At 28.8% G+C, this 16,532-nt stretch overlaps 1 protein-coding gene across 1 annotated transcript; it reads right to left on the bottom strand.

Moving 5' to 3' along the window:
• Positions 1 to 1,399: 1,399 nt before the first annotated feature.
• LOC102595278 (putative UPF0481 protein At3g02645) lies at positions 1,400 to 9,364 on the bottom strand. The gene is made up of 5 exons (XM_015315016.1): positions 9,223 to 9,364; positions 8,196 to 8,292; positions 5,809 to 5,858; positions 3,254 to 3,362; positions 1,400 to 2,761 (listed from the first exon to the last, which is right to left on the bottom strand). The coding sequence occupies exons 4-5, from the start codon at positions 3,359 to 3,361 to the stop codon at positions 1,439 to 1,441; spliced, it is 1,431 nt and encodes a 476-aa protein (XP_015170502.1). The 5' UTR covers position 3,362; positions 5,809 to 5,858; positions 8,196 to 8,292; positions 9,223 to 9,364; the 3' UTR covers positions 1,400 to 1,438.
• Between the last annotated feature and the right edge of the window lie 7,168 nt (positions 9,365 to 16,532).

Below are 16,532 nucleotides of genomic sequence, written 5' to 3'. Positions count from 1 at the left end.
GGTCAACCGCATGTTAGCGGACACTTCGAATGCTTAAACCCTTCTCGAAGTGTAAATTGAACCCCGAACCCTCTTTGGTATTTTCAAATGATTTTTTCTGTTTAAATCTTTGAAAATTATAAGTTTTCTTAATTTCTTTAAAAATTAAGTGGCGACTCTTTTTAAGTATTTTTCTTTTAGTGTTTTATACTTAGAATATTTCAAAAAGTGATTTTTCTAAAGGTTAGTTAAATTACGACACGACAGTCCACCATCAATAATTTTTTACTACACACAGATACAGCTCATGCACTGCATCCCTATGTCCAGAATTTACAAAATTAATATTAAAGAAAGAAGCACGTTTTTTAAATGCTTACATCCTCTTTTAACGTATTTCCCTTATTTTACTTTACTTGATTTCTATATATATATTAAATAAAAATAAATTATTTTATTTAAAAAATCAAAAGAGTTTTATTATTTTTTCTTATACTATTTTTAATGATCTTAAGGTGAGTATAAGTTAACATGAATCAAATAATAGTATGAAGCAGTAAAGAGAGCAATCACTTATGGTCTACGCATTCACACCAAACCACACTTATATTTATCAATCTAATAATTAGTAGGATAGAATGATAATTTTTTTTTATTTATATCAAATTAATAAATAATACGCTTTTACACATAATTTTTAAATATTTATCCATAATCCGTACAGCAGTGCAAATACTCATTTTGTTGATCGGGTTGGTGGTTAATTTACTCAATTGTGATGTTGCCACTTCTTCCATTCTTCGGAGTCTAGTAATTACACATTATACTTCTTAGGCATAATACATAAATATACCTTTTTAACTTGGCCTCAGATCATATTCATGTTCTTCAATTTTAGATGTGCACAAGTAAGCACACTTAAACTGATATAAAGTTGAACAAGCACACACATGAATCCTACATGTCATCCTACATGACAATTTGTCCTACATGTATTATGTCACGTAGGACTCATGTGTGTACTTGTTCAACTTTATACAAGTTTAAGTGTCAACTTGTGCACACCCAAAGTTAGAAAACATAAATATGAAATAAAACAAAGTTAGAGAGCACGTTAATGTATTATGCCTAAATCTTGTAGCTACCTTAAGAAATTGTGAAGAATAGATGTGTTGAGGATAGTATTATTGGTATATGGGGTGTTTTTGGCTGATGTTGTGAATGCAAGTAAAAGGGGCAGGGGATTGTTTTCTTAGATCTTAGTGTAATCGCTTGAGTAGTGGATAGAGTTATCTGAATTCTGATACATGTTACTGGTACCAGAGACGACAAATATAGATACTTAAAATAAATTAAATTAACCTTCATCTATAAAACCCAATACATAGAGGGGACATGAAAAACTCATTATACAAACTGATAACTCATAAGCTCATCAACACTACAATTGAGACAATTACTACTTAACGGCACTTGTGATAGCTAAAATAGTCTGTATAGTTGTGAGTATAAGGAGTATGATAGCTGCCACAGTTGAAGCTGCTGCCCAAGGGCTATTAAAATAATTGTGCTTCAAATTTGCCTTCATTCTGTTCCATGGTTTTTCACAATGCTGAATTGCTTTTAAGCATTCTTCATTGTAATAGAAGTTGTTGGGATCAACACCGACTCCATTTCCGATTTTGTTGAAGATGCTAGCTACTTCTTTGTCCTCTCCCATCCAGTTCTCTATGCTTCCTTTCCGGCGAAGCAAATTCACATCTTTGTCTGAGTCGATAAGATAATCCATAAAAGTTGCATAATCACTAAAATATTTAGGTTGTACATCAGACGATTGTTGCTCATAAGCAATGAGATTTCGCAAGAGGGTTTCCGTATTATCTTCGACTTGAAAACAAGGGATTGTCATCAATCCATTTTCGAACTTTATATCAAATAAACTTGTCATATCGCTAATATTGTCTTTGTTTCTATTGATATTTCCGATCTTTGCAAAGCTAACTCCAGCTTCGGAAAGCTCTGTTGCATTTGGCATGATCATATGCCTCTTTTTGTTATCATTTGACTTTTTCATGGGATTCTGGCCATGACATGAAAATATGTGTACTACATGAAGTAAATGTTTGATATTTTCTGCATTACATTCTATCTTTCCAAAGGATTCAAAGGTCATTTTTGGCCAGTTAACAAAAAAGGTAAACACCTTATTCACCAGTATTGCCAATGGTAATTCATCATCTTGCTTTGTCATGTCATGAAGTTGGTTGAGAACAAAGAAAGGAAGTTGGTTTTCTAGTAACATCAAGTCTCGAAATATGTAATTATCATTAATATTGATAATTTTGTCTTCTCCTTTTGGACACATTTCACAACGCTCTCGAATAAACTCAACCACAAAACAACCATCAAGCAACAACATTTGGCAAAATTGACTGTCATTACCAAGTTCTTCTATGACGTCGTAACACTTAAGTGCTTCCTCCTTCAGTTTCTGCAATTCACTGATGCAGCTTTTCACATCAAGCTTCTTCCGTTGAAGAAATCGTCGCAGGTACAATAATTTGTACATTTCCATTGGATCAAGTTGAGGATTTTTTTTATGGTAAGGACCAATAGATACCATCTTTGGTGTATAAGCATCTGAATTTGATTCACGTAGCCGCACATTTACTTTGAATATGGAACGCGATTTAATAGATGATTTGTCTAAATCCTCAAACATTTCATCCATTATTTCATTTATGCTACTGCTTAAATGATCCACTTTCCTCTTTTCTTCTATCTGTAACGTAAAAGAGTAAGAAATTTAAAAATATTTACTAGAAGCACTATGCAATAAACAAGAAATTACATATTCCTTTTTATTTCGTTAGGGGAAATGAGCAAATATATTCCTCGACTCTGCTATTATCTAGATTGAATACATCTCTTGTTACCTTCTCTATTTAATAAATGATGCATATTTATCCTTTTTAATAGGATGAATTAAAAAAAAAATAATCTAAAATTGATTTTTTAATTTAAAAATGCCACATAACTTAAAAAAATTATCTCACCAATTTTCTTTACCCTTCAGAGCCGATTCAAATAAAAAATAATGTAAAAATCATGGTTAGTGAATGTGTTAGGACCATGAGATGGACCTAAAATTACATGAAGAGAATCACTCTAAAAAAAAATTCGATCTCTTGCAATTTTTTAAATATTTAATTGCTAAAAGAAAAATGGGTTAACAAATTCAAAAACTAATTTGTAATATAGTTGAGAGAAAGACCTCAGCATTTTCAATTTGAGGTAACAGTGAAATTTGATCATCTATTGAGGTAATCTCATTGGAGTGTGCCTTTCCTCTTTCTTCAGCTCCAATTTCTACAAGACACATCCTGAAAAAAAATCTTGAAATGTAATATATTAAAAAATGACTTTCTTGTAACCAAAAAAAAGAAAAAAACAAAGTAAGATGATTTTACTATATAATTTTTATAGTAAAAGTGAACATTTGAAGTTTGAACAATGATAAAAGAAAAAATATTTTATTTATAAACTCATAAATCTTCGAATGCTCTTGCTTCTAGCAACTTCCCACCATTTGAAAATAGTTAGCACTCCTATTTAACTCAAAGCAAGAAATTTTTTTCTTATATATTCGGACTATAAAATTTATTTAAACATAAATTCAAATATCAATTTCTAAATAAATATAATTTTCTATTTTAACTTTGAATTATTTTCAACAAATGATCAACTCAATAATTACGAGTCTCATTCTGCAAAAAATAATAATTAATTATCAGATGGAGTATATTAATACAAGCTAGACATATTATTCATTCAGAGGGTTAATTTCATAGATGATCCCTCAACTAATAGTTATTATCTTACAAAGTGATTTCTTATTTTTCGATAGTTTTTTATACGATAATAATTATTAATTGAATGACCTGAAATTGAGACTACAAAGAATGTAATTGAATTCTTGAGCAAATCATAGAATGTAGAAAACTTACCCTTTTGAATTTTTGCCTAATTGCTCTTGCTTGTCCTCTAAAATATAAGAGGACTGCAGATTTATAGTACAAAAACCCAAAAGTTTAAAAAAAAATATAAAAAAATTTGTTATATCGAATGACAACTGGAGTCCAAAAGTGTTAAATATAAAAAGTCAACAAGGAATAGGTGTACTAATTGATAATCTACATAAAAGAAATAGAATCATATATACTTAAATTAACGGGTCGTCTTAACAACTAGGCCATTAAAGCCACCGTTTGGGGCTTTCATTTTTTTTTAAAAGTACTTATACATAATTACATATTATCAGAAATATTATATTAATTTTTTGAAAAAAAACGTGTAAGAGGTTTTATAGTTTTTTTTGAAAAATTGTTATTGTTGATACTCATAGTTCATAATTATACTATTAATCCAAAGCAGTATATTCATTGCAGAATTTGATTCGCAAAGAAAAAAAAGACAACCCAATAAATATCATAAAATACTGAAATCCAACTTTAAAAATAAAAAGATCAGAAAGGATACACTTATTAAATTAATTGAAAACACATGAGCTCTTTAAAATCGACAAAATTTCTTCTGAATCTACTTTTGAAGAAAAGAACCAAAAAAACTACAAAAGAATATCAAGTGAATTTCTTCTAACAATTATTTTTATGTCAAATGCGTGAGAATCAAATGTTTAAAAACTATATCGTCAAAAACATAATTAAAAGGAACATTTTAAACACAACTCAAGTAATCAATAGGTATAATCTACAAGGTGGACATTGTGTAATTACTTCTTCCTCATTAATTAAAGGCTTCATAAAGTAAGTATCAAATTAAATATGGATTGACAATTAATAAAAAAATAAAATAACAATGACCAAGAATCTAATAAATAAAATAATTATTCATTTGAGTCGATCATGTTCTTCAATTTGAGGTACACAATAATATAATTAATTGATAGTGTTTAGCATAAATGAGAAAGTGGAGTCCGAAGTCCAAAGGGTAAAAAAAATTGCTAAAAATTTCAAAAGGGCAAATCAATTTTTTTTTAATCAAAAGGGTAAAATCGCTTCTGACTTAGCGATTTTCTTTGACGCCGCTCCGAAATCGCTGACCTGCCAGCGATTTTGTCCAAGAAAAAATTTCCAATTTTTTTTAAGAAGACCGTGCAGCGTTTTTTGCAAGAATTTTTTTTTAAAAAAAATAATCACTGCTATGGCAGCGTTTTTATAAAAAAAAAAAAATTTAAAATTTAAATTAGCTGAAATTGCTCAAAAGGTATCGATTTTAGTAAAATATATATATATATATTTTATTTTATTTTTAAATCGCTGCCAAGGCAGCGATTTCAGTAAAAAAGTTTTTTTTTTTTTAAAAATCGCTTCACAAAAGCACGACTGAAATTGGCAGCGATTTAAAAAATAAATAAATTTTTTACTGAATTCGCTACCAAGTCAGCGATTTAAATTTTTTTTTAACTAAAATCGCTACCTTTGGAGCGATTTCAATTTGTTAAATTTTAATTTTAATTTATTTATGTTTTTATAAAAACGCTGCCATAGCAGCGATTTTTATTTTTATTTTTAAAATGGAAAAACGCTGTACGGGCAGCGATCTTCCTAAAAAAAAAAAGGAAATTTTGTTTTTGGATAAAATCGTTGGTAGATCAATGATTTCAGAGTAACGGCGTCAAAGAAAATCGCTACGTCAGGAGCGATTTTACCCTTTAGGTTAAAGAAAAAATTGATGTGCCTTTTTGAAATTTTTGATAATTTTTTTTGCCCTTTAGGCTTCAGACTCCGAGAAAGTGAACAAAATTACCTCTTTGGTTTGGCTGTTTCTTCTTTTGTTCTACTCAACTCTTGCTTCTCCTGGATTTTTCATTGCTGTGAAGTATCTATTATATAGAGAAAAATAGAGAGAAGAAATACAGATAATTAAAGATACTATCTAGATAGGTGTAGGGTAGGGGGTGTTAATGTTAGGTTCGATCAATTATTTTATAAAATTTGTATCATATCAATTTTTTTTATCATTTTGCTTTAAATCATTAAAATAAGACGTTCGAATTCTCTTTGATTTCGATATGGTCTAGTTAATTTTTTTATATAGTTTTTGTTAGAATGTTATAGTAAGAAGGTGTGGAGGACACAAATTAGGATAAAAAGTTAGTAGGTAGGAGTGCGGCCATATATACTAGTAAGGACTGCATTTTCTTGTTGTCGTTACTAGTAGTTGTAGGACTATTCTTGTAGTTTCTTATTCTTCGCTTTCTATATGGTTTCATATAGTTCAATTACAAAATTATTTTACTGTAGTACTGTTCTGCTATACTATTTGTTATTTTCTTCCTATCTATTATTGCCTCTTGTACTTAATTTTCATAACCTTTTTCTTCTAAATTATTTTTATCTTGAGCCAAAAATTTATCGAAAATAACCTCTTTATCTCAACTTTGAGATAGAGGCAAGCTGGGTTTGTGTACGCTCTATACGCCCAAAACTCATATGTTGTGTTGTTATTATGTAAGAGTCACGAGTAGAAGGTAGACCACAATACTAAGTATATTTTGGTAGAATTTTGATAAAAACTCTCTAAATGCTTCTACAATGTAAAACTGATGAATCAAGGGAACACAAAAGACGATAATAATAATAGAGACCCATTTTAAAAACTGAGTCAATTAAAATTAAGTATCTAATAAAAGAATTTTAAATCATATCAAAAGAAAGATATCTAATATCCTGTAGCTTATAACTATCAAATTAATAGAATACCTCGTAATTCAAGATGTTATAACTAATTTAATTTCAATATGATTAGTAGCATATTAATAGGTTTAGGAGGTGGGACTTTATGAATAAATTAATTGCCTATTGACTTGTAGTCATTTTCATCACCCCAGATCCGAGACAAAATATTTAATATTATTATTATTTCCAAATTTAGTATATAAAATATATTTTATACATAAATTTATTCAATTCAACACTTTATTTTGTGGCCTTTCAATATAAAAATGCTCTTGGCCGACAGTAATTTTTTTTGAAAAATCCGCTGACTCAAGTGAATGACGATATATTCTACGATATTTTACTTTTAAGTACGAAAAAAGAAAGTTTGGTGTAAAATTAATATTACCAAAGTAGGGTAGTTGAGCAGGTGTATTAATATCACAACAAAGTAAAAATAAATTATTTAATTAAGCTCCAAGACTATTTTATTTTTAAGTCTCCTTCTGGGTAAATTAATTGTACAGTACATGAGTATGAAAAGGACGATAAAAAGCATTTTAGTCATTTTATCAAAATCAATGCACTACATGGTCAATATTTAACACTTATGTAACTTGCCTTCTCTTTTACAAATTCAATAATTTTCTCATTAAATTAAGTTTCACATGATTTGTTGGTAAACACTATTTACAAGTTGTTTAACTATCGTTACTCCTACCGACTTATATAAGTTGTCATGACTATCAAGAATAAGTACTCAAACTTGTTATTTTATCAAAATCAAGATTAAATTAATTATTTTTGTCCCATTTAACCTTTAATATTTTATATTCTTAAAATAAGATTAACTTAGTTGTCCTTGTGAAAATGACCATATATAGTTAATAAAATTATTATTATTTTCCTATCGTATGGTAACAATGTCCTTTATATCACCCCAAAATGAACTACGTTACGAAAAATAAGGAGATATATACGGATGCAATGCATAGTTATAAATGCAACGACTAATATGGGACGGAAATAACATTATAATTAACTCTAAGACGACTTAGAATTAAGTGGTCAACCGAATATTAAAGCTTCCCTTTTCACTTTATATCAATATCTAGTTTTATTGTCCATTTTTGATAGATAATTAGATAGTTACTATCTTCGTCTCAATCTCATATTAGATGGGCACTTTCTATATTTTACATAATAATTAAGAAATCATTAATAGATTGAGTAACTTTACTATTTCGCCCTTTGTTCATATTAATTAGCCTATTGAAAAAATAAATTATGAATCTTCAAAATTTCTTTAAATATCCATATGAAAGGAGAAGTAGCCTAAGAAATTTTACAATCTCTTGAAATTCATCCACATAGAAAATCATAGGGTACACCAAATTAAATTATATATTTAATTGTCAAAATTAAAGAAAAGTGAACTAATGAAATCAAAAACAAATTTATATAGTTGAGAGAGACCTCATCTTTTTCAGTTGAGAATGTAGTGAAAGTTGGTCATTAGTTGGGGTAATCTCACTGGTTGAGTGTTCCATTCCTCTTTCTTCAAATGTAATTCCTAAAAAAAAAAACTTTGTTTCCTTTTAATTTCAATTCATATTATTATTAATCCAAAGAAATATATTCATTGCAGAATTTGATTTGAAAAGAAAAGACAAGCCAATAAAAGGGAAATTATGCAACATCAACTCTCATTATAAGTGTCTACATGTCCAAATCCAAAATGGAAGAGCATAGATTTCAGATGAGGCCAAGCTAAAGAACATAATTATGTATTATGCCTTAGAAAACACTTATAATATTCTCCTTTTTTATTTGATTGTTTTACTCTTTTTTTTTAGTTCATTTTAAGAAGAACGTTTCTTTCATTTTTTGGTGATTCTTTAGTTCTAATTTTTCACATGATATGTTTACAATCAAAAAGTTAACGGGCACTATGATATATTTTACGCATTTTTAATTTAAGACTATAAGATTCAAAAGGCTCTTTACTTTCTTAACCTCTACATCAAGTCAAAAATCACACAAAACTTTGAAACATACACTACTAAACATTAAGTATTTTTCCATTGAAATTTTCTATTGAAAAACGTTCGGTGACTATTTTCACAAATATTTTAATTCTATCAATGAAAAAAATAACTAATAGTATTTTCACACATGTTAGTGTTTTAGTGAGAATCTATTTTTCCAGTGAGCTAGTTCGTTAAAAACAGAGTGGGAAAATCTTACTTTGGTAGAGATGTTGTGAGACTCTCTGAAGCATGTAAGTTGTTATAAACAAAAAAAAATAAAGGAAAAAAAAAACAAAAGGTGATTTAAATTTGAAACAACAGAAACAAAAACAATTGTGTTTTTTCATATTTTTATTCACTTTTCCCTTTACACTATAAAATATTATGTAAATCATGGCATTCAAATTGAGGTGTAGCAAAGAATAAAGAGTAATAGTTTAGCATGGAACAAGAATATTTAGAAAAAGAAACACCTCTTTGCTTTGGCTGTTTCTTTTTTATTTATTTGTTTCTTTTTTTGGTTTGTTGTTTCTATACGACAGGTCACCTGTAAATTTATAAGAGAAAATGTGATCAAATATTCATATATAATATAATGTAATATAATTTAATATGTGGTCTTGTTTTGGTCTTTCAACACACAAAATATTGTTGTCCACTGATGGAAAGATAAGGAGAAGTCTGCTGACTCAACAAGTCAATTATTTTGATAGTTTAGAATTCTATAGCAAATATATGTGCATATACTTATTTTTGTGTGGATATATTGCTAAAATTAAAGATCCTAGCTAATTACATTTTCTTATAATCTATCGTTAAATGGGGTTAACATGAAATTTTTGTTGTTTATCTATAAAATTTTGTTTTTCGCTAATTCATTATTTTCTAGACTATGTATTTCATTATTATTATTATACAAGGGATATAATATATTCCGTTATTGAGATGTTGTATGTGTTAATAGTTAATACACTTAAGAGAACGTGAATATAATGTATTTCACTACTTCCTTTGTTCCATTTTATGTAAGGTAGTTTGACTCATGGAGATTAACAAAGAAAAGAAGACTTTTAAAACTTGTGGTCCAAAATGAATGATAGAAATTTGTGTGGCTGTAAATAATTTCATTAAGGGTAAAATAGATATTTTATAGTTAAATTGTTATTTAATATAGAAATATGTCATTCTTTTTTGGACTGATTAAAAAGGAAAGTAAGTCAATACAGAAAAAGTATTATTATTCTCAAATACATTTATTATTCGCGCGAATACAATATATTCTACTATTATATGGAAAGTTTTCTCTTACTTTAATTTTACTCGAACTTTTAAAAAGTAGTTTACATCACAAAGCAAATCAGCCAATTCAAAAGTTGAAAACACCACATGTGAACACAAATCTTGACAACAAAATTTTTTTGTCTTCTTTTGTTGTTAATGGAATTTGAAGTTTGACATAAATAAATTATTTGAAAAGAGAGATTGAACATGCACTGCTACTTCCAATAGAAATATATATAGTTCTATTACATATGAACAAAAAACATCCCTGTAGTATGCCATATCAAGGGTTCGCTTGGGATCCATAATGGTCCTGAGTGTTGGCCACGTTTAGAGTGTAGGCTCTCGGGAATGACAATTTCGCCTTGGTTAATATTTTGTGATTGGAAACCAAATACTCCTTAAACAAACTGTTCACATGTTATTTGCATAATACTGATGGCTTTCTACAGTGAGAGATCAATAAAGCACTATAAGGTACCCCTCTGCTCTATTTTTCTAAAAAGTAGGAAAAAGCTATCAAAGAAGTATATACAAGTTTTTGGAAGCCAAATGGTCTTGGATGGTAAGTTATATAGGGGAATATATTTTTTCCCTTTATATAGAATGTAATTGTAAAGATCACCTACTTCTAATCATCATTAAAAGCTAGCTTTTAAGGGGAGAATTGTCCAAGTCCATATAAACAGACCAACATTCGATTTCCCAACCAATATGAGACTTTTACACACTCTTAACACTTCCTTCATGCCCAGGCCCAACTGGAGTGTGGACTGGAAACCCAAAAATCACCCCAGAAGCCAACAACTTGCCATTGAACAACCAAGCCTGAGAATCTCTCTGTAAAAGATAATAACTTTTTCAATTCAGAATATTTATTGGAAACAGTCACCCTACCTCATACAAAGTAGGATATTGTCTGCGTACACCCAGCCTTCTCAGGCCCTATAAATAGAATCACACTGAGTATGTTATTGTTGTTGTAATTCAGAAGTTGATCAATTCAATTTCGCCATTGGAAAAACACTTAGCATAGAATGAATAAATGATATCACACTCATAAGTTATAAAGAGTCTTATGTAATAGTTGTATATCTTGAGATGCCTGCGTTGCAACCGATAATATATTAAATTTATCGGTTCATTTGTTTTTTATATATAGATCTTGAAATAAACTAATTAATATTCAACTATAAAATTCAATACAAAAACATTTAATGAAAAACTCATAAGCTCATCAACACATGCAAATTCCATACATGAAGTTGTGAGGAAACACTACAATTGAAATAAAAACTATACGTACTTATTTAAAAGCACATGTGAAAGCTAGATGTGCTGTCCCGTTTATCCCATTCCGTTCCGTTCTGGTCCATTCCAGTCCGTCCCGGTTCTATCCTGGTATATAGTGGGACAGGACGGAACTGAGCCTCCATCCTGGTTGTTCCGGTCCGGTTCATCCCGGTACCGGTTCGTTCCGGTCCGATGGTCCCATTCCGGTCCGGTGCCCAGCCTTAGTTGGAATAAACACTCACCCATTTCCAATTTTGTTGAAGAGGCTAGCCATGTCCTTGTTCTCTCCCATCCAACTCTCTATGATTCCTTTCTGGCTAAGCAAATTCACATCTTTATCTGAGTCGATAAGATAATCTATAAAAGTTGCATAATCACTGAAATATTTTGTTTCTACATCGCACGATTGTTGCTCATAAGCAATGAGATTTCGCAACATGGTTTCTGTATCATCATCGACTTGAAAACAAGGGATTGCCATAAATCCATTGTTGAACTTTATATCAAATAAACTTATGTCATCCTCAAGGTTGACTTCGCCCAATAATCTATTAAAATATCCAACTTCAAGGAAGCTAACTCCAGCTTGTACTTTTCCATTGGACGAAGTTGAGGATTTTTCTTATGGTAAGGACCGATAGAGATCATTTTTGGTGTATAAGCATTTGGATTTGATTCACGTAGCCCCACATTTACTTTGAATATAGTACACGATTTAATTGACAAATTGTTCAAATCCTCAAACATTTCATCAAAGATTTGATTTACAGATGTCTTTGTTTGTGACCCTAATGGATCTTGACCATTTGTTCCTTATCTCGATTATATGATCCACTTTCCTCCTTTCTTCTATCTGTATTGGAAAAGAGTGATGGTTAAAATTTTGCATAACAAGTTACCTTACAAAGTTTTTCTTCATATGCTTAAAATTCTTAACTTTCAAAGTCTTTTGTCCCCCTCTATATATTCCGTTTGGCTTATGATATATATTGCCCCAAAATTTGGACAAAAGGAAAAAAAAAAGATAAAAAACTCTTGAAATGCACCGATTTGTAGGTGTAAAACTATGGTTAGTGAACATGTTATGACAATGAGGTAGGCCTAAAATTACGTGGAAGAAGGTAATTTAGTAATCTCTTGAAATTCATGATAGCCAAAAAATTAAGGTACAATTTTTTATTTTGTTTTGTATAGATGATATCAATTAATTGTTTATGTATTTTAATCAAATCGAAAACTAATTTGTAAAGTTGAGAGAGGCCTCTTTTTTTCAGTTTGAAGAAGTAGTGGAATTTGATTATCTATTGAGGTAATCTCAATGGAGTGTGCCATCCCTCTTTCTCAACTCTAATTCCTAACAAAAGAATGTCAAATTCATATTATTATTAATTCAAAGCAATATATTCATTGCACAAATTGATATGAAAATAAAAGACAGCAATTAAAAGGGAAATTATATAACATCAACTCTCATGTTACTATATGAAAAGAACTTTACTATGTGTTGTCAAAACTTCTAGAAAAAAATAATAATTTCATCTAAGTAAAAATAAAAGATTCGGATGTCTCTTTCATTTTCTGGTAACTTGCTAATTTTAACTTTTCACAAGACATGTTTATGATTAAAAGATTAAAGAACACTTTGGTACATATTATATATTTCAATTTAAAATTATAAGATTCAAAACTCTTTTTACTTTTTGTATCAAATCAAAAGCGGACAAACAAAACAGAAACACTACTAAAAAGTCACTATTTTCCCATTGAAATTTTTTACTGCAAAATATTCAGTGGTTATTCTCACAAATATTTTGATTGAATCAATGTGAAAAGAAAAAATAGTATTAGTTTTTTTAACGCATAAAATTTAGGAATTTTGTCAAGATTTTAGTGAGAATTTGTTTCCTACCATATGTGTTTTTACAGTAAGCTGGTTCATTGGAAAATAAGTGAAAAAAGTTTATGTTTTATAAAGCAAAATTCCCATTGATGTGCGGCAGAAAAAAGCTCTATTTTTAGCAAAACTAATAAAATGTTTTTCTTCCAAAAAAAATAATATTCTCATTCACTTTTCCCTTTACACTAGAAAATATTATGTAAATCATGTTATTTAACTTGAGGTAGCAAAAGAATAAGAATAATTGTTTAGGATAGAACAAGAAAAAATAGAAAAAGAAACACCTCTTTGGTTTGGCTGTTTCTTTTTCTTTAGTTTTCCTCTTTTATTGGTCTGTTGTTTCTAATCTACGAGACAGGTCACATGTATATTTTTTTTTTATAAGAGAATATTAGATCAAATATTATTCATATATAATATAAAATAATATTTTAATATGTGGTCTTGTTTTGGTCTTTCATCATACAAAATATAACTGGCCAATGATGGAAAGATAAGGAGAAGTCTGCTGACTCAACAAGTCAATCATTATTTAGTTTTCAAAAAAATAATAATCAAAGTCTATAGTGTGAGAAATTGACATGTTTGTTGTACACAGGGATAATAGAGAAGTAGCTAGACTATGATCGAAATCTCAGAGACACAATATAACTAAATTAAGGTCTATCACTTCTAAAGCCTTTTTGTTTTTGTAATTTTGTACACTTTTTTGGTTTACGTGACATTTAGACATCTTCCATACGCCTCAACTACATGGAGTCACAAAGTGTGTCACGTAAGTCAAAAGATATATATAACATTATCAAAAAAATGAGTTCAGGAGGCAACACAATCTTAGTTTAATTGAGGTGTGTCTCTGAGATTTCGATTATAGATCTAGGGGTACTTTAACTTATCCCTTGTACTATAATATAAACATACATTTTTTAAATTTCTAGCCTTTATATGAGTTTTGGAAATCATTTCCTTGATATATTCCATATGCATTTTTTCTACATATATACAGTGGACATGTCTCTTTTTAGGAAAAAATATGTGACACGGAAAATTAGGTATTATATTTATTTGAAGTCCAATAGTTTAAAAGAATTACATAATTTAATGAGAGTTTGGAGTTCTATAGCAGATACATGTGAATATAGTTAGGCAAGATGTATATACGTGTTGATATATATTTTTTAAGCACATGAATACAATGAATTTCATTATTGTTACATACAATTATAAGATATAATGTATTTACTACAAAGATATTATATTTATCATAATACACTTAAAGAACGCTTAATATAATATATTTTACTATTAATATGTACAAATACACTTATTATGTGCGCTAATAATCATTATATTTTGTAATTACATAAAATCTCACTATGATTGATATCCCAAATTTCCCCTTTTTTTTTTATGGGTATGAATTTGGTATAAGAGGAAGAAGACATATATTAGCAACTCATGTAGTATGTGTATTAGTTTATGAATATTTGGAATATATGTAATAAATTTGTTTGATCTCAAATTTTGTGGATTTATTGGTAAATACCTATTAAATGATACTCATATTTTATTAAATGAAACACATTATTATTTTTAAAAAGCGAATGACAGCTTTCTTTGAAAGTTATGTGTCATGGAACAATAATTTAGGTTTATCTCTATTTAATTTGTCGGGTGTATAAGTTCATAAATTTTTGAATTAAGTGTGACCATTTATGTTTGAGTTCAAATTTTGTGGGTCCACTGATAACGATATTTATTAAATAATACTTATTATTATTGAAAGGAACCTATGGCTTTTTTTTTGAATTATATGTCACGAAACAATAATTTAGGTTTCTCTCATATTTTCTTATTTATCAGTCTATTAATTTTTTAGAATGTGTAACATACTCTGATTGAGCTCAAATTTTGTAAGTCCATTGGTAACTACCTATTGAATGATATCATTGTTTTTGAAAAGGGGAAGCCTCTTTTTTGGAGTTTATTTGTATGAAGAAACATAATTTCAAAATTATTCAATTTTCGTTTGTATTAGTTTATAATTTTTTAATGAATATGTGTTCAACTTTATTTGAGCTCAAATTTTATGGGTCCATTGGTGTCGATCTATATATTGTATGATACTCATTGATTTTGTAAGGTGCACGCCACCTTTTGATGAGAGTTTATATGTCACGAAATAAGAATTTAGCATCATCTATTTATTATTTTGTATTAGTTCATTACTTTTCTGAAATATGCATGTGTGACCGACTTAGATTAATCTCAAGTTTTAAGGGTCGATCTATTGACTATTATTGACGGCCTATTAAATGATATCCATTATTTTTTATAACTGTATGCCGCCTTTTAGATTTCAATGTATGTGTTACTAAACAAGAATTAGGATCATCTTGGTGTTTTGTGTGTATTAGTTAATAAATTTCTAAAATATGTGTGACTGACTCAAATTTTATGAGTCTATTGATGGCAACTTATTGAATGATACTTATTATTCCCTTTATTAAAGTACGACACTTTTATGGAGTTTATTTGTGTCATTAGATATGAAGTCAAAACTTTTATAATTTTTTATGTGTATTAGTTTATACATTTTTTGAATTATGTGTGACTAACATAGTTTGTACACAAATTTTGTGATTTAATTTGTGACGACCAATTAAAGGATAGTTATTGTTTTCGAAAGGCCAAAGTCCTTTTTCTGGAGTGGATGTGTCAATTTTACTATATGGTTCAAAAACTTGACAAAATGACATCAAAATGGTTAGCTTTTTCTCTTACTTTTTTCTCAACTTGTAAAAGTAGGTTTACTATTGATCAGACAGCAAATCTGCCAACTCAAAAGTTGAAAACACCACATGTGCACACAAATCTTGATGATAAAACAAGTCAGCATGAGATTAGCTTACTGTAATTGACCAAACAGCCAAAAGAAGAAATTTCAAAACCTTTACAGCAAATTAAGAAAGATCCAATCTTTTACTATTACTAGTAAATGGGCCCGCGCTTCGCGCGGTTAGAACATTCTTCTTAAAAATTTATTAGAATAGAATTTTCTTGTATTTTGATGTTATAGTATTTTTATATTAATTTATTTTAAGAGTACAGTGGTTATTCAATTGTAGTTTACCATTTGTTTTATTAAAAGAAAAGTCAAAAGTACAAAACATAACATTATTTTCTCCTAGTTTACATAATTTCATTTTATAGTTTCATTAATTTGTTTTTGAAATTTTATAATGGTTAGTTTATTTTTATCATCTATATGAATAGTTACATAGTGTCTTTTATTAGAGAGTCAAATAAATA

Source organism: Solanum tuberosum, unplaced genomic scaffold, assembly GCF_000226075.1.
Source record: "Solanum tuberosum cultivar DM 1-3 516 R44 unplaced genomic scaffold, SolTub_3.0 scf00330, whole genome shotgun sequence".
In the NCBI taxonomy this organism is placed as follows: Eukaryota; Viridiplantae; Streptophyta; class Magnoliopsida; order Solanales; family Solanaceae; genus Solanum; species Solanum tuberosum.
The sequence above is the reverse complement of the archived record's forward strand: the minus strand, read 5'-3'. Positions and strand labels throughout refer to the sequence as shown.